The sequence below is a fragment of the Sebastes fasciatus genome, chromosome 16 (genome assembly GCF_043250625.1).
Source record: "Sebastes fasciatus isolate fSebFas1 chromosome 16, fSebFas1.pri, whole genome shotgun sequence".
NCBI lineage: Eukaryota > Metazoa > Chordata > Actinopteri > Perciformes > Sebastidae > Sebastes > Sebastes fasciatus.
The window spans coordinates 12,352,330-12,372,321 of NC_133810.1; the positions used below are offsets into that span (position 1 = coordinate 12,352,330).

Below are 19,992 nucleotides of genomic sequence, written 5' to 3' on the forward strand. Positions count from 1 at the left end.
GTAAGAGCGGGTCCAAGACGCACATATTTCTTCTGGGACTCCAGTGGAATTGCCAACTCACATTATCTGATCATCAGTCTGGCCAGTTAGTGCCAGAAAATCCTCCCTCAGATGCTCTCACATGGTTTTATATCATCCGTTCATGATGTTGAACACATTTCAGAAGTTTCAGAAGTTACAGTATGATGAAGTGCTGCAATTTCTTTTGTGTTTTTTCTAGGCCTACCCCACTTCCCCTCAACTGCCTCCTCTATTTCTACCCATATTTCCCAGAATGCCTTTTGACAGTCCTTTGAGAACAGGTATGATCTTGTTGCCCTCAGCTGTGTTTTCTTCTCTCTACTGGATGCCAGTTGAGGAAAAAATGACAGCACGTCTTGAGGCTCTGTTGCATTGTTGCATTATTGAAGCTATATGGAGGATGGATTTTTCTCTGTATGACTGTTGAGCTTCGTTGCTCTAAGATGAGTCTGGACATAAGACATTGCTCTGATTCTGGGGCTGACACAAAAGCATGAATTTACTATTTTTGTTTAGATGGCTGGAATACTTTCTGCTAAAAAAAACACCAACTCGGCGTTATCCGAGATTTCAAACTACAGACTGTATATAAAGATTGACGACGCGTCTCCAATTCCTCCCACTGTACAGAAGTGAAGCCAAAATATCCTGGATAGGGGAGCTGTCATCTTGAGTTTTTGACATCATTTGGAGCCAGAGTCTGCACAGCCGCGGTATCGAGGTTGCCCTCCTGAACCAATAGCGAGCCGAGCACGGCCTCAGCTTGTCGGCGAGAGAGACTCACAGCTGCCAATCATGATGTCTCACCCCCTTTTTATAGCATCAAATAACTATTTAAAACCAAACTTCTGAGAAAAATTAACACTTGAACGTACGTCAGCATAAGAACTACCTAAAATGACAGAAATCTTTTTGACAAATTATCTTGATGTGTATACTTTGACTTTTTAGTTTGTCTCATGTCCCATCCGCTAACATGGAGGGGGCAGGATTTATTACCTATACTGCAGCCAGCCACCAGGGGGCGATCAATATGTTTTGGCTTCACTTTTAGGGAGCTGTCATGCCGTCCATCTTTATATACAGTCTATATTTCATACCAACAACAAGAATTAGATAAAACAAGGAAATAAACCTAAAAAATGTGCAAAGAACCTTGAAAATATCGGATTATCACAATATTTGGGGTGGTTTGTCCTTTAACTCTGGATAAAGAGGTTGACAAAAACTGTGACTATACAGCGACTCGTGACATGCACAGAGATGAGGTGTATTTCAAACTGCAAACGTAGCTGCAGACTTGTAATTCCTGTCGTACGTTGTTTGGGGTGACTCCCCACTGGACCGTCTGCTTTCCTGATGAAATTACTGATGACAGGAGCGAACAGAGACCCACCGCACGTTCAATTATACATCCTCTAGGCCTATTCACTATCTGTCGCCTTCACTTTCTCATACTGACAGAAATTATTCATTTCCACTGTGTGTGCAGAGAGCTTCATGCAGTCCTTGATTGCTCACTTCATTCATCTCACTTTACACCGTATTGTAGCTCAGTTTGAGAGCGCTGTAGAAGGACGCTCTGGAAAGTTATGCATATATTCTATGAGTAAATATGTTTATGAGAAATATGTTTCCCGCACTTCAGCAACACATTTGCATTTCACACAGTATACTGAGCATCCTCTACAGCGTACTGCTGGTGGTATTAGCTGAAGAGTGAAATTGGATACTACACCTTTAAATGGGTTTTACAGTTCTAAGGGCTTTTGGAGATTTGGCTCCATCAAGAGATTTTTCACACATTGAGGACCTCTGGAAACCACCCTTTAATCCCAAGAGCCACCGAGTGGAGCATGGAAAATACCGGAGGGAGGGAGCGAGAGAGAGAGAGAGGGATGTTGTGTAATGTCGCACACACACTAACACTCTCCTACACGCTCACAGAGGCAGAAACACACACCACAGGAGAGCTGACTATGGCAGTAAACTAGCACAGCTATCTACCTCTCCACACTGTTCCCACATGGCACTTTCCGCTGGCTGAGGGAGAGCGGGTGCTTGGCAACATCTCATCTGCATGGTTTGCCAAATCAACAGGGTCAAGATCCCTTTAGGCTTGGAGGACTCCACTGCGCTTTGCACCGCCAAGGAGTGGCCTCGGAGATGGAGAGTATGATCTCTTCTTGGCAAAAAAATCCTTTCCTAAAAGTGCTCTATACGATATCCAGAGCATTAATATAGCAGCAAACAACTATTTCCTATGTAAATACTGTATATAGAGGAGTAATGTCTACCTGAGCAGAGAATGAAGTTGCTCTACCTCTGTGTGTGTTGTAATCTGAGCTTCTCTGTGCTTTGTTGACATAGCCGGGCCGGCCACTCGTGCTTTTAGTGCAAGTTAGCACCGTTGTTTACACCAGTGTTGTATTCAAGACCACCTAAACTGAGACCAAATCATGACCAAGACCAGAATGTATTGAGACCGAGACAAGACCAAAACTTTGAGGGGTTGAGACCAAGTCAAGACCAAGACCAAGGCAGGCCAAGACCGAGTCAAGACCAAAACCAGACCAGTGCGAGTCCCACACTGCATGACACACTGACACCATGCAAACCATAGGCACTCCTCAATATGATCTGAAAGAGCCACATTCCCATAAAAACACCCACAGAAATCAAATAAAGATTCTTCTTCATCAACTTATTTTATTGTCAAATATACTGTATATATATAACAAGTTAGTGATATCCCTGCAGTTGTAGACTTGACCAGTCTTGAAATAAAATCCTTGAGAGCTGTGTGGAGGCAATAGATATGCTCAGAATTTTTGCGTTTAGCACCTTTAAGTTGCTTAGTCTCAGTTTTTAGCCTTCAGGGTTTATCCTTCTTAAAGCTGAAGTAGGCGAGACTGGAGCAAATATTATTAAAAAAAATATATTTTTATAAAACGGTCGTTATATCCTGACCGTAATACATGAAACAGGTAACCTGAAAAAAATCATGTGCCTCTGTGTTCTCCGCTGCTCCTAACGGCATTAGCAAGATTTCACAGACCGGAAGAAAGAAAGCAGTAAGAGTTTAATGTCCAGTGACTACATACGATCTGACTGAATGGTTACTCATGTACATGCTCATCACGGCTCATCTGCGTCTGATGCAATCCAGATAGAGATGAGTCAGCACACACTTACACACACTGACTCAATTGATGTCTTTTTTTCTAACGAGCGAACAGAGATTTTTTTCCCCCTCCACTTCACCGTGGAGCTGTCAGATCCTCCGCCCCCTCCCATCCTTTCACTACACCCACTACTTGATCCAGGCCAACTGCTTTCTGAGTCCCACATGGTGCAAATTGAATCAAACGCCAGCTACTGTACTGTAAGATACACACAAAAACTCCCAGTTTTAACACCGCGTACAAGTTTGATTATCTCTGTGAGAGCAAATGGGCTATTTCCCTTGAAACTAAAGTGGAGAGGAACATTAGGTCTGGCTGTTATTATCACCTTTAAGCAACATTAGTGTTTGTCTCCATGTGGAAATAAAGACTTAATCAGTTCAACTTTATTTAAGAAACCCACATTATTTTTTGCTTATAGTTGCAGAAAGGAAGAATAAATGTATCTGGTATAGCCCTAAACATCCAAATAAACTGATTGTTGCATTACAATCCATCTGCCATGGGGATTTCACACAATCCAATCACGTTGGCCCAATTCCAATCTGTCCCCTACACCCTCTCCCTAACCACTTCCACTCCATTTGTGCGTTCGCGTGGAGGGTCCGCCATATTAAGTGCTATCCCAAACCAAGTAGCGGGGAGTGGAAGTGGGTTATGAAACCCTTCAACAGCAAGTCTGCATCGGTGCCGACTTAAAGCTGCAGTGGGTAGAAATGGAGCAAATATGAATAACATTTTTTTTTATAATATGGTCACTATATCCTGATAGTAGTGCATGAGACAGGTAATCTGAAAAAAAACCATGTGCCTCTGTGTCCTCCGGTGTGCTCCTAATGGCATCTGCAAGATTTCACAAACCGGAGGACAACAACCAATCAGAGCCGAGCTGGAGTCTTGCGGTCACTGAGCAGCTGTCAATCAGTCGCGAACTCCGATCAAACTAGGCTGCGCTGATCAAATAAGAATCAATATTCTGTTACTGTAATGCCTATTTCTCTCCTCAAATGTTTACAGAAACATCTTGTAGTGTACTGTTTAGCTGTAAAATGAGAAAGTTTGTGACCTGGCAGCCATGTTGAGGAAATACCAAGCACCGCCCACCAGCTGGAGCACAGCCAATAGGAACGCTCTCTCTCTGAAATGACCTGTGATTGGCCAAAGTCCAAGATTTTTTAAAGCTTGAAAACCGAGCCATGAGGAGGTGCAGAATTTTTTTACGGGATTTTCATGTCATTCATATGCCTTTATTGTGCGACCGGGCTTTATATATAAATACAAGAAAACACATGAATGCATTTTTGTCAGAACAACATTATAAAATCTCACATGCAAGTATCTGCTACTACTGTCCTCCACGCAAATATGTTTCAACACTGAAAGTCACAAGTTACCGATTGGGTCGGAGCCCACAAAACAAGCAAAAGCATTATAGAAATGGTCTGAGCTTAATTTAGCATCATCACCCAGCATGGCCCGCTGCTGTCGGCTCCACAAGTTAAAGGTAACATATAAACGCAAGAGTAACTCAGAGCTCAGCAGGCTGCATCCAAAATAGCTTTGGATCCACATTTCCCTGCTCAGTTTAGACTCGGCTCCAAGGATACACTCTCCTTCTTGATGCCTTCACCAGTACACAGTACAACACACACAGACACACAGACACACACACACACAGAGAGACACCTGCAGAGTCAGTGTTAGTGAGTGGGATGACAGCTCTGCTGCTGTGTTGCTGACCAGAAGACAAGCTAAGACGTTCAACTTCCCGGCTCTCTGTGGTGCCTCGCAGGTTTATACTTATCCCGGCTCCAGGAGTCGCTTGTCTGTCCCTCACCACCCTGCTCTGCAGCAGGCTGCCAAAGCCCTTAATGTTTCGTGGGCTTCCTGTTAAATAGCCTCGTCTCCAGGGACAGCAGTGGACCTAGTTTAGCGGGTAAAGGCTGCCTCGGCCTGTGCAGAGAGTGAATGAGGACGGGAATGAGTCGCAGGAAAATTACACAAAGCGAGAAGAAACTCATTTTTTGACCTGCTGAATCGGGCAGAAATCCAGTGATATTGTAATTGTATTGCTCAGCACCCGAGAGAACATCCCACTGTAACATCATAACAAATATGCCACCAATTTGTCAGTCTACTGGCATTTAGTCTGTGTTTTGAGCCACGGAGGAAATAACTTTCTATGAGAAAGTGTTTGCAGATCATAATATTGATGCCATTATTTGAGATGTGATGATTACAGCGTAGCAACTAAATCCACTTCCTCACTTCAGCCGACTCCTGGTAGCACGTCTGAGTGAAAGCAGTAGGAGGCTCGCTGTTTGCTGGAATCAGCTAAATATATCTTGTTTTGATACCGAAATCTGGGGCATTGGGACTTGTTGCTGATTCCCACAAGGACTTCATGGAGTTTATGTTTGAAGATCAATAGAGACGGGAAGTTTCTTAATGATTAGGAGTTCATCGGCAGACTTCTAGAATAAGCTGAAAACCTTCGCCGAGCAGTCTTTGAAGACACATTTTTCAAGGGTGATGACTCATTGCGTTAGCAGCCGGAGGTGTTGGAGCGTACCTGCTTAGAGGGACGGAAGGAGTTCAGTCCAGTCACCAGCCTGCTAGTATGATCTCATGGGGAATGAGCGTCAGCGGGGTATTTTTGTCTCACGCAAAAACGGAATAAATAAAAACACACATTTATATAATATTTTTTAAAGAAATACGTCAGATTCATTCATGGACTTCCTAAAAAAAATAACCTCATTACCTGACACATCTGCTTTAAAATGCAAAGCACCGACCCACTATAAGTTATGTAGCTGTGCAACATTATCTTATGTATTTATTCATAATGCTGTGTTAATTGTTTATTTATTTATTTTTACACATTGTGCTGCTTCCCCGGGGAAGTTTCACTGAGAACAATGCACCCTTTAGCAGGAAAGCCGTAATCGCACTCACACACATTCACATCTGGAAACTGCCCAGTAACCCCAGTCTGAATTGATGGCTGCACTGGAGTAGAAGGGGATAAGGACCTTGCTCCGTATACATACACAAGAAGTGGATTAAAAAAAAGAAAATACAAAAATCGATAACGTGTGTCTGTGTGTGCAATATACTGTATGTGCTGGGTGGGTAAATCGGCCAGTGTTGAGCAAATCTACATTTTGGTTGATTAAAAATAGGTGAAATAATACAATAAAGGTGGTCAAGTGAAAGGGATGGTTAATGTGTTCACTGTAATACACACTATGAGTACTACAGCAAAAGTGTTACAGTATGTTATTAGTTTGATTTTGATCATATAAAAGTATTCTGGTCAAATATGGACACCAGAGCTGAATGTGTTGACAAATAAACAGCGTGGAGACTATGGAGTAACCTTAACTTACAGTAGTAGTCACATTCTATTATATCTATCTTTATTTTAATCATTTAGGTTGACCTCTGCCCTCATCTCCTCTCTCTTTCCTTCCCTTGCCCATCCTTCTTTCTCCCCTCTATTGATGATGAATCACTTCCTTGTTTTTGACCAATAGGCTTACATGTTGATAGGCAACCACCCTCCAACTCTACTCATTCAGTGTAACACAATAGAGTGCATTGTATTGTATACATGTATTTTTGTAAGCCAACCAGGAAGTTAGCATGGCATTTTAAATACATATTGCCATGTAAAATAAAGGCATTTCAATTGTGCCTTGGATTATTTTTGAAGGACACTTGCAATCAATACTCCATATTCCACCCATGCAGTGAGTCCTTCACAAGACTGAATGAAGTAAACAACATAGTGATATAACTGATGACTGTACGCATGATGCTATGGTCCTCATTGAAAGCCAGCACTCTCTCTCTCTCTCTCTCTCTCTTTTGAAAACCACATCAGTTTCAAAATAAACAGACATTATGCTATCATCTTTCCCCAAATGCCATCTTCCACCAGACAAACACCGCACTCTGCCTTAGTCCCCTGCGTACGTTTTTCTAACAAAATTCAAAACTGACATTTAAAGTCGTTGCCTGTTGAAACTTTTTGAAACTGACAAATAGCTGACCAAGTTTAAATAAGAAATAATAAACAGACAAGTTTGAGGGATAGCCGAGGCTTACATAGAAACTCATTTTGGTAAATACTCTCTGAGTCAACTGAATTTATGCATTGAATGTCTGCCTGCTGTACTAGCAGATTTCCCATCTACGGCCTGGCATCATTCAGCGTGGCTGTAATGAGAGATGGAAGTGGAAGAAGTGTGCTGTTTATTTCAACCATCTGCGACCGGCCTGAAAATTCCCTTTAATAGTTTCCTCTGCACTGCACAGGAAGAGAACGACTGCGCCTGCGAGTTGATCTGCGTCAAGGAAGCGAAGTGCTCGTGATTTCGCTCCGAGTCTAAGAAGTGGATTTCTTTTTTTCGAGTGAAAAATTAAAAATCTCTCTGATATTGCGTCTCTCTCAGAAAAACGATACATTATTAATGTTGCCGCTGTGTTTGTGGAGTAAATATTTCATCGTGTATTTTATTGACAAACTGAAACGAGTTCTCAGATATAAGAAACTAAAATAAATGCCACAGCCCGTTTGATATAAATGTGTCTGTCCTTTCAGCTCTGGGATTTCACTGACTGAATAAATGGGAATTCTGATTTTCCCAAAATGTCTTTTCAAAAAAACATTTACTAAGATAAGATGTGTTTCAGTCTGCGTTGATACATTTTTAAATGCATGCAGAGAACTAACACCATGGAGAATGTGGCGTCAGCTTTGGTGATGGTCCTGCGGCTTTCATGCCATTAAACGAAGTGCTCTTTGGGGACTGAGAGCTGAAATGAATTGTGTCGGTCCAAACGGGTTTAACACCTTACGTCTGGCCTTTAAATAGCAGCGCAGCAGGGAGCGGTGTAGAGGCTACATGTATTTATGATGAAGCTACCAGCATGGCCTACTTCTGGGTGACTGCTGAGGTCCCAGTTAGGCACACCTCCCCATCTTTCTCTCTGTCTTTTTATTCACTTTGTGTTATATCACTCACTCTTTTGCCCCTTTTAAACTTTGGAATATCCGTGAGTTTCAAATTTGAAAATGTTTCCCCTGCCTTTTTGAAACACTGGTGCCCGCAGATACGTGCATCAATAGTCCCTCCGTTTACTATTATTCATTGCATTTGGAATCAGGGCGTCCTTCAACATCAAATTGAAAAGTCAGGAGATTGTAGGGGGCATGTTTGGATTTTAAACTGTCTGGTATTTTCTAAAATGTCTCCACTGTGAACATCAGGCATTGTGAAAACAACAGGGAAAGCGTTGTTTGTAATTCAGATCACATACAGGCAGGGCTGATTGAGAGGCTACAGAGGTACTTGAGGTATCACTTCCTGATTTCCCAGTACAAATGATGCCCATTATTACTGAAGTGCCTCTGAGCAAGAACAACAAATTCATGTATCTACTGTATACGATGAAAGTGACCGCCTCAGTGGCTCTGCCTTTGTTGTTAACACAGTTAATACAAGGCTAAACAGACTACAATATAAAGAGTTAAGCAGTGACATCATGTCCTCAGAGGTCTACACATCAAGTGAAGGAATGCCAAAAAAATGCTCGAGGCAAGGTTGGTTAAAAGTGGATGGAAGAAAGCCAAAGGAAAATAAAAATCACCATGCAGGCTGTAATAAGAATACTGTTTAGTATGAACTAGACTTTCTGAGATACAGCAGACTTTGTATATTTCATACTGTTTTTTCACAATATTTATGTATAATGCAAAGCCCTGATTTGGCCCTGCAGCGGGAGCGGACGGTGTATGATTGTGAGACTGCAGATTACAATATTGCTGTACTAGTCGTCTTGTTTTTGAAAGTGAGTTATGTAAAAATGTGATGCACAGTATCCTGTACCTGATAAGTCAAGATCATTTTGTCTCAGTTAGTGTTTTTATTGTTATTTTTTCGTGTGGCTGTGAGGCATGATGTAGCAGGAAAAGGCAAATTTATGCAAAAAATGAAAGTGAAATGTTTTTTTTTAAGTATACTAGGCCAATAAGACAGTTATCGCTCACTGATTCTATCCCCTTTTCTGTGTGAGTGTATCTGTCCATGGTGCTGAAAGAAGAAGCCTGGGCATGTCGCAGTACAAACAGAGGGAGGCGCTGTTGCTCACCTTACAAATAAGACACAAAACGTCACATAATGTTACAACTCACTGCCAGTTACAGCCATTTATCTGGGTCTTGAAGATAGGAGACTTTAACTTGTATAAAGGGCTGCAAAATGAAAAACTGGTACACAGTTTGTACCGTGGAAAGCCAAAACATGTATACATGTATTTTAGGTATTCAAAAGAAATGTCATGCAAATGGATTCAAACTGTGGGTCAAATTGCTGCATTTAGCTTATTATAATAATGGCATAAAGATGGATGCAGCAATGCCTTGGCTGGCTATGCATTGAAAATACTGTGAAAATTATTTTTTAAACAGCACATATGAATGTAGTAGGGGGGTAATACTACACTATCTGTTTATATCATGTTTATTTTTGTTTGTAGCTTATTTTGTATATTGGTAGAAATTCAATTTTTTTATTCTTATTTTTATTCTAACGTTTTTATCTATTCTTTTGTTATTATACTGTTTAACTTGCACCAACAAAACCAAAGCAAATTCCTAGTGTATACCTCTTACACCTGGCAATAAACACCATTCTGATATACATTAATATACCAAACCTATGTGTGATGCATGTGAATATAGAGCTTTTTTTTTTACAATAGGGCTGATATCTGTTCAATGGGTCTTGGCTCATCATTATACTTTGTTTTCCACCCAAACAGCAGCTTGGAATCGTCCCATAAGCCTTTAGTAGTGTGTGTATGTGTGTGTGTGTATGGAAGACACCACCCAGCTCTGTATGGGAGGGAGGAGGGTGATGAGAGAGAGAGAGAGAGAGAGGAGGGTGAGATGCTCGTTTCAGCACCGCGGACAGCTCCGGGTAAAAGCAGCAGCGGGTCGCTCCTCTCTCCTCTCCTCTCCTCTCCTCTCCTCTCCTCTCTGCTGCTCTGCTCTGGATAAAACCATTTCTTTTTTTATTACACCTCTCCAAGACAGCAAATACGACATATTCTTCGAGGAGTTGTTTAATTCAGTCCGGATCAGGCGACATATTTGTAGTGACAAGGCTACAGACAACAAGCAGGACACAGGACTCCAGGAGGTTTGCAATCCCTGCGAAGTTTCCTCGCCACTGAAAAGGGATTCTGCCTCCTCCTCCTCTTCCTCCTCTTCCTCCAGCCGGTCTCTGCGCATCCCCGGATCATCGGCTGGTGTTTCAGGGGGGAAGTTGAGCAGAAAGTGGCACCTTTCTCCTTGTTTGGACTATATCATAATAGAAGTTGGACTTCTTTTTTTCTCAGCTCTACTGCGTAATTTCCCAGTTGTGCGTAAAAGGAATTCCATTTGTTGGATAAGTAGCAAAAAAAAAGGCAAGTTTTCTTTGGTGCTATATATATATTTATCTATATATATATATATAGGCTTCTTCTTCTTACAGCCTGTAAATGCTCCTATGATGATGATGATGCGCCCTGGATACAAGTCTCCTCCTCTCTGGCACCACTGATTCTAGAGCTCCTTCTTTTTAATTTAACATCCACACAGAGAGGGAGGAGACTTTTGGACTATTTCCTAATAGAAGTTGGACTTTATTGCGTAATATTCCAGTGGTGTGTGCGTAAAAGGAATTAAATTTTTTTGGATAATACTTCTAGTAGCAAAAAAAAGGGCAAGTTTTCATTTGGGTGCTATATATATATATATATATATATATAGTCTTCTTCTTACAGCCTGTAAATGCTCCTATGATGGTGATGATGCGCCCTGGATACATGTCTCCTCCTCTTTGGCACCACTGATTCTTGAGCTCCTTCTTTTTTAATTTAACATCCACAGAGAGAGGGAGGAGAGGAGGGACTGCCATCTTCTCCTCATCTTCTCGACATTTTCGACAACTACTGCTAAGGACTGGGTAGGTGATAATGGGCCATGGATCGGTGAGAAAATGTTTATTCAGATTGTTGTAAAATGAAGTTGGAGGCCCTGGACGCAGCTTAGCAACTTTTACCATCCTCATCCATCATTTTATTATAATAGACTTGCTGTAAAGATATATATAGGTGTGTGTAAAAGCTTGTTTCATGACGGAAACGATGGCGCTGAGTGGGAACTGCAGGACTAACCCCAAAGAGCAGCAAATATCTGTCCAGAACAGCTTCCCAGATGTGGTGGAACTAAACGTAGGAGGGCAGGTTTATTACACGCGTCACTCAACTCTAGTGGGCACCCCCAATTCACTCCTCGGGAAGCTGTTCTCCTCCAAAAAAGACGTGTCTAATGACTTGGCGAGAGACCCAAAGGGACGTTATTTCATCGACAGAGACGGGTTTTTATTCCGCTATGTTTTGGACTACCTCCGAGACAAGCAGGTGGTGCTCCCGGACCACTTCCCGGAGAAAGGGAGGCTCAGGAAAGAGGCGGAGTACTTCATGTTACCAGACTTGGTGAAGCTCCTGACCCCTGATGATGTCAAGCACAGCCCGGATGACTACTTCCAGAGTGACTATGAGGATGGATCTCTGCAAGGCAGCGATCACAGAGGTCAGTGCCCGCCTTCATCTCTCGTCCCAGCGGATAGGAAGAGCGGCTTCATCACGGTGGGTTACCGGGGGTCGTGCACCATGGGCCGGGAGAGTCAGACTTCAGACGCCAAGTTCAGGAGGGTGCCTCGGATACTGATCTGTGGGAGGGTGGCCCTGGCCAAAGAGGTGTTCGGGGAGACCCTGAACGAGAGCCGGGACCCGGACAGGACCCCGGATCGCTACACCTCCAGGTTTTACCTCAAGTTCAAGCACCTGGAGAGGTCTTTTGACATGCTGTCGGAGTGCGGCTTCCAGATGGTGGCCTGCAACTCGTCGGTCACGGCCTCGTTTGTCAACCAGCACACTGAGGACAAGATCTGGTCCAGCTACACGGAATACGTCTTCTACCGTAAGTATAAGACACCTTTTTCATTGCACAGCAGGTTACATTACGCACACACAAAAGTTGGGAGTCACCACTAGGAGGCGCACTTGTTTTACTGAGTCCTGAGATCTGGTTATACTGGGGTGGATTGGCGTTTCTATAGCACAGGACATCCCCTCTTTTGTGGATGATGTGTGTTTTGATTGATCAGTTTTTGCGGCTGCTTTCTGATTTAACTTTTTTAAAAAACAACATAATGTAGGCGACATTTTCATGAAAAACACAGCTCACCTCTGTTAAAATGCAAACACAGAATGACCAGGTGTCCCACTTTACAAAGGACTGCACAGCATTTTTTATCCCTTGTCCCACATCGCACATATTGAGACGATGTCCCACATGTTGAGACGATGTCCCACATACTGAGACGATGTCCCACATGTTGAGACGATGTCCCACATATTGAGACGATGTCCCACATATTGAGACGATGTCCCACATATTGAGACGATGTCCCACATATTGAGACGATGTCCCACATTTTCATTGGCTCTAGTTTTCAAAAGTCAAACCACTGCAGGACAGACGTTACTGGGGTGGATGGGCATTTCTATAGCACAGGATATCCCCTCTTTTGTTGATGATGTGTGTTGGATTGATCAGTTTTTGTGGCTGCTACAGACAAGTGTGATCAGAGCTGCTTCTTTGGCCTCTAGTTTCTGATTTAACTTTTTTTTATAACAGCATAGTGTATAGGCAACCTTTTCATGAAAAACACCAGATCACCTCTGATAAAATGCAAACAGAGAGTGACCAGGTGTCCCACTTTACGAGGGACTGCACAGCATTTTTATCCTTTGTCCCACATATTGAGACGATGTCCCACATTTCCATTGGCTCTAGTTTTCAAAAGTCAAACCACTTCAGGACAGATGCTTTTTTAAAAATGACTTTTAACACAGTTCATGTGAGTCTCACAAAGCATAGAGATGTTACAAGATAAGGGGCAGAAAAGAAATGTTAGATAGACATTATATAAAAATGATAGACTACTTCTCAGCCTTGGTAACATGTCCCACATTGTCCCACATTGTCCCACATTGTCCCATACAAACGTACTCTTTGTCCTACATTTGGTTTGTTGGGATCTGGTCACACTCCTTTCACATATTGAGGAGATGTCCCACATATTGAGACGATGTCCCACATATTCATTGGCTCTAGTTTTCAAAAGTCAAACCACTGCAGGACAGACCCTTTTTAAAAAAAAAATGTCTCCATTGGCTGTGAAGAAAGCAGGGAAGTCATCAAGGGGGGGGCTGCGTTTTGCTGTCGGTCTGGTTTAATTTTTTAAAAATAGCATAGTGTAGGCAACATTTTCATGAAAAAACACCAGATCACCTCTGTTAAAATGCAAATACAGAGTCAAACTTTCACGTAGAGTGACCAGGTGTCCCACTTTACGAGGGGACTGCACAGCATTTTATCCCTTGTCCCACATCCCACATATTGAGTCGATGTCCCACATTTTCATCGGCTCTAGTTTTCAAAAGTCAAACCAATGCAGGACAGACGTTACTGGGGTGGATGGGCGTTTCTATAGCACAGGACATCCCCTCTTTCGGATGATGTGTGTTGGATTGATCAGTTTTTGTGGATGCTACAGACAGTGTGATCAGAGCTGCTTCTTTGACCTCTAGTTTCTGATTTTACTTTTTTTAAAACAGCATAGTGTATAGGCGACATTTTCATGAAAAACACAAATCACCTCTGTGAAAAAATGCAAACACAGAGTCAAACTTTCACGTATGGGTGACCAGGTGTCCCACCTACGAGGGACTGCACAACATGTTTATCCCTTGTCCCAGGTCCCACATATTGAGACGATGTCCCACATGTTGAGACAATGTCCCACATATTGAGACGATTTCCCACATTTTCATTGGCTCTAGTTTTCAAAAGTCAAACCACTGCAGGGCAGACGCTTTTTTAAAAATGACCTTTAACACAGTTCATGTGAGTCTCACAAGAAACATGTGGCTCAAAAGGAGATGTGCTAATCAATGGATGCTTTCGGGCAAAGCATAGAGACGTTACAAGATAAGGGGCAGAATAGAAATGTTTATTATTTAAGTTAGATAGACATTATATCAAAATTATACACTACCTCTCAGCCTTGGTAACGTGTCCCACATTGTCCAACATTGTCCCACACAAACATACTCTTTGTCCCACATTTGGTTTGTTGGGATCTGGTCACCCATACTTTCACGCTCCGTTAGCGTCTGAAGTTTTGTCTGAGCCTTGTGGAACAAAACCAATTAGAGATCACTCCTGCTAATTGGGGTTAAGCCAAGGTGTTGTTATCTCTCCCTGGAAGCCATGACACCTTAGCAGCGAACACATAAATGACAGGCGACTTCATGTTCTGATCTCCACAGTGTCTTTAAACTTATTACAGCATGTTGCAGCATTCTCTTGCAGGCTACTTTATATATTTCATTTCAAGATTTAACCAGATTTTAATAATTTCACTCCCATCTGAGCCACGGCGATCGTCAGAGCAGCGATTTGTCAACGCCTGCCATTTCTCATCTCGGTGCAATTTTCTACTCCACCTCCCGTCTGCTTTCATCCGTCCCATCCTTTCAAGCGCTTGCATTTCCTTCTGACTTTTCTTATTCCTTACATTTATCCATCGTTGCTCACTGGCTGGTGGGAGTGTGGCAGTAGCAGCAGTGAAGAAGAGATCATCATGACTTTTAAATTAGATTCTGTAAGATTTGATGATGCAGTGAAATAGTCCATATTGTCTGCTCCGACCGTATAATCTATCACAAACTCTTTGATAGCTCTCATAAAAGAGACGGAGTGTAAGTGACATTCTAAATGTGCTTAAGTTCTTAGTACCCGTATAAATTACTTGGAATAACTCCCGAACCAGTAGCGGTGGTCATTTTTGAGATGCCATGAAAGAAAAAACTAAAATAAGGCCTCTAAAAAATGAAACAACTCTTTAGTTTCCCACGCAAAACCCATAAGGAGTGTCTGACCATATACTGTAGGAGAATGGGTGTCAGACATATCATCACAAAAGGCAGATTAAACTCTGCTTTTTTTCTAATTTATCTGACACTTACTAAACTGTGCAGATTTGCTGTAACAGATCACACCCTTTGGCTCTCCAAGAAAGTTTTATTTTACGTAAATATGTCCTTTTTTTCCACACAAGCCCTTTGGTGAAATGTATTTTTTGAAGCAAGTACAACATGGTTTTATGAATATTTACAAGTACTACTGGATCCTGTTTTGGTCATAGATGTAGTTGCCACAGCTACTACAGTAAAACCACTTTAACACATGGACATTAGTGGTTTTCTATGTTAAAAAACCCCCAAACATTAAATCAAGTCTTGTTACATAAGTGACAGTATAATGCACAATGTGCTGAATATTGCTGCAAATAAAACCAGAGAAGGTGCCAACAGTACTGAGGCCAATGTGTCAAGGCAGTTATGAGATTCGTTAATAACACAGAGTGAAAGTTTCTATCATAGGCACAGTGGTTTTAAAAAAACATGGTTTATCTCCTTGGAGAGATTACAATTCGTAAAATTGAGTTGTGCCACAGACTTCTCTGAAATCTGAAATCTTCAGTACTGAGTAGGTTTCATTGGTATATATGTAGACACTTTATGTAACTTCCCTTGTGGTCCTTAACTCTTATCAAACTTAAATCTTTTGGCAACTGATGCGGTGGACAGTTTCATATTCATAGTGAACATTTTTCAGTTTAAGGAGAAGCCCAAAAAAGAGAAGCCAGTTCTTTTTACTACCGGCTTTGCTGCCTCATTCCAGTGCCCAAGCGTCCAGATGTTTGGCAAGTCAAAATGTGCCGATATCCTTAAAAGGATGATTTGTCATGTGACTCAAAGAACAGTTGTGCTTTATGACGTTCTAGTATTATCTGTAAAAATTCTTCACATCCGCATAAAAATAGCCTTTATTCATCTTGTTCCAAAATTTCCTTGCAATGACTGTGACGGGGGCCAGGACCGCTGGTTAGAAACCACTGAGCCGTGCGCTCGCCACCACCGTAGGGAAAAACCACTGCCGGCCCCATAAATCACATAAGTCAAATGATCACATTGCCACAGAGCAAACAGGAGTGAAAAGAAAAAAAACACACGAGAGCGATTTGCTGAGCTGGCTCCGGGGCTAAATGAGCTCTGCATTAATGACCTGCATGAAGCAGCTACAATGACTGGATGGCTCTTGGCTCTTATAACCCCCAGAAGTAGCGCTAACAAGCCAAATCAAGTGGTGGTGGTGGTGGTGGTGGTGGGGGCTACTGACACACACACACTGCACATACACAGTAGACACACACACACATCTTGCTTATGCAATATCTGGCGGTGTGTCTGTGGGCTGCCTCTGCAGGCCTCCTCTTGCTTACTGGCAAACAACAACTGCTTCCCGGCTTTGTTGACAAATGTTCAGCTTGTTAGAGGGCGCACTCTCTCAAAGGCGAGGGCACAGCGGCAGATGTGGTGGGCCTATATCTCAGCACACACGCGGCCGCACAAAAGCCTACACGCGGAGGCAAGAGCGTGCACACGAGCTCAGGTAAGCAGGCGTAATCACAGAAATAGGTTTAGCATGCAAACACACACCGATATAGTGCAGGGAGTTTGTTAAATGCTGCAGTGGATTAAACAAAGTCACCGACAGTCTCTTGTCTATCCGCCTGTCACCGTTTTTGGCGCATTCGTCTTTCCCTTCTCCCCGTCCTCGCCTCCCTTGTCTTTCCTTTCCCTCTTCTCCTTTCATGTCCTCTCATTTTGCTCGAGTCAATCATACCCGGCTTTTCTCTCTCTCTCTCTCTCTCTCGTCCCCGTTCCCGCCCTCCATCTTTCCAGCTTTATTCTGCTCGGTGCGCCGCAGGGGCAAGGAGCAGCGCGGCGGCACCAGTTGCCTTTACATGCCTCACTGCTCCGTCACGCCTCCTGTCTCGCTTCTTATTCATATCTCTGTCTGTCCGCCTGCCTGTCCATCTCCGTGATTGTTTTTACCTTCATCTTGGGCTGTCTCATTCTACATTGTAGGCAGTTTGTCTGCCTCTTTGTGTTTTGTGCCTCTCCTTATTATACATATGCCAGCGAGGCTGTCTTTCTTATTTGTTGGCCCGCATGTTGGGCGTCTTAAGGCCTTGGGCATGTTTTAGACAACATTTAGCTTTTAGGGAAGGCTTTTCCTGTTCCATCATGAAAGAGAGGTTCTTAAAGAAATGATTTTCCCACCTAGCCCTGACCTTAACCTCGATGAGCATTTTAGGATTAATTGGAACGTCAGCTGCAAGCCAGGCCTTATCTCAACATCAGTAGCCAACCTCACTAACAGTTATGTGGCTGAAAGGGAGCAAATCCCTGCAGCAAGATTACACAATCTTGTGGAAAGCCTTTCCAGAAGAGTGGAGGCTATTTGGTATCATATTAATGCCCATTATTTTGTTATGAGATGTGCATCATCCCAACACGTTCTCATCCCGACTCGTCACATACTGACGCTTTGTCAGACCCCTCTGCGTCACTTTTCAGTCACAGTAAACACGTGCTTTATGTTGTGAATTAAACAAAAACACTTGCTTAGGTTTAGGCAACAAAACCACTTATTTAGGTTTAGGAAAAAACGACATGGTTGGGCTTAAAGCTACTACGTAAGTATAGTGAAAATGTGACTGGATGTTGTGAACATTGGACATGAACGAACAGCTGATTGTAAAGTGAAAGTGAAACTTAAAACTGCAGTGGGTAGAAATGGAGCAAATATGATTTAAAAAAAAGTTATTTTAATAAAACGGTCACTATATCCTGACAGTAGTGCATGAGACAGGTACAAAAAAAAATCATCAAAGAAATATCTGTGTTTTTGACCATAAAATGATAGCTTGTTTGATATATATTTTTTTCCTGGTTTCTCTGTATTATATACACAAATCCGGGAAACAGCGGAAGTAAGCAAGGCGCCATTACTGCGGTGGCATTTCTCTACAATACGCAACTGTTTGAATGCAAGCTGTCCAAAGAAGTGTACAATCTTCCACTTTCACCTTTACTTTCTATGTAACGTTACTTTTGACAACGATGTCTAGGAGTTCAAGAGGAACTTGAGCAGTTCTAAAACTCCTAACTTTAGTCTGACAGGGTGAAACAAGTAACGGTTGGTAAGTTGACACTGCTTAGCTATTGTGGCTGACATTAGTAGGCTAAAGGAACTGTGTAGGAACAGAATAAATTAACTCAATCAACTAACTGTGTAGTTATTGTGACATATAATGTTAGTTGCTCTAACTAGAGCAACCTAATGACCACAAAGTAAACATCATTAATTGGTCTGCATCACAAACAGATCTGGTACAAAGTGTCTGCTGACTATGTTAACTGACTCTCAGCCAAATGTGTCGTGGTTGCTCGTAGTGACGGCACTACAAGTCCTCGTAAAACCTTCAATTTCACTTTAATTCATTTTAAATACATACTCATCTGTGTTCATTATCTACACCGACCACCGTAAGTTACTACAAGCAACCACTGATTTTTCTCCCCCAGTAGAGTCACTACGACTCGCCACCGCAGTAATGGCGGCGCCGCTAGATCGAGGAGCACACAAAGCAGTCGCCGGATTCGTCTATATTTAAGACATCCATTTCTTCATGTGGCCTCTGTGATGGAGCCATATCTGTTTAGGGCAAAGTGCTCAAGGGCCCAACAACAACGTTCCACTTTCCGTTTCCAATTTGACTGACAAGTTTGCCAAACGTCCACTTAGAAGTTTCATGTTTTTCTTGCCAGAAGCCTGAACCACTTTTATCTCCTTAAATCCTCTTTTTTGCTTGTTATCTGGATTCGACGCTCTTCTGATTGGACCTATCAATCTTTTTTTTTTTCTGCTTGTGGCTATTCAAATTCAGGATGGCCTCTGAAACCCCAGAAGGCAAATGTATTTACCAATTTGTTGCATGGCTGGAGTGACTGATAATTAATCATCACTGTTGACAGTTGGTTCTGTGGTGTTCACCGCAGGGCCTGACAGAGCTACACCGCAACACAACCATCGAACAACACAACACCGTCTGTGTGGCAAAAAAAGAAAACATTTCATAAAGGAAAATCACATTTTTTGGCTCAGGTTGTATTTCCCCAGGCGTTATTTTTGATTTTTTGCCTCAGCTGAACATGCCAGAGTGAAGTGTGTGTCATTACAAATGGCCATTTTCATATGACCATGTGTGCTGGTGTGTGACACACTGTGCCATTAGCTTGTTACACACAGATGGGTAACTTGTGTACCAAATGTGTTTTGGCAGGTGGGAAGAAAGGGACCGTGATAATGGTGATGGTGTTTGTGTGTGTCTGTGACCCATGTTGCACTACCTGAGGCATTTGCACACCCGTTGAGCCGCTGGCTAAACACACCTGCACACCGACCCAACCCCTCACACACACACATACACCCACTTGCAGACACACACACACTCATCACCATATGAAACTACATCACGCTCATCCTGCGAGCTTCTCTCGGCCCAGTCGGTGACGACATTAGCAGCGGCGGTCCCATGCTGCAGGCCTGTAGGAAGTGATTAGCCGAGGAGCAGACATGCCGTGACAGCTCTGAGGAGAGTCTTGATAGGGACAGCTGCTACCCTGGCCTCAGCTCCACAGGGGAGTCCACCACCACACACCTCAACTCTGCATTATTCAGGCC

At 42.7% G+C, this 19,992-nt stretch overlaps 2 protein-coding genes across 3 annotated transcripts in view; one reads left to right on the top strand and one right to left on the bottom strand.

Moving 5' to 3' along the window:
* yipf5 (Yip1 domain family, member 5) overlaps nt 1-19,992 on the bottom strand; it is a 217,235-nt gene that overhangs the window by 24,914 nt on the left and 172,329 nt on the right. The gene's annotated exons all lie outside the window — the stretch shown is intronic.
* kctd16b (potassium channel tetramerization domain containing 16b) overlaps nt 10,160-19,992 on the top strand; it is a 94,531-nt gene continuing 84,698 nt past the window's right edge. Inside the window, exon 1 of the mRNA XM_074611377.1 lies at nt 10,160-12,246. Coding sequence (XP_074467478.1) covers nt 11,397-12,246 — 850 coding nt within the window. The 5' untranslated portion in view covers nt 10,160-11,396. The remainder of the gene's footprint in view (nt 12,247-19,992) is intronic.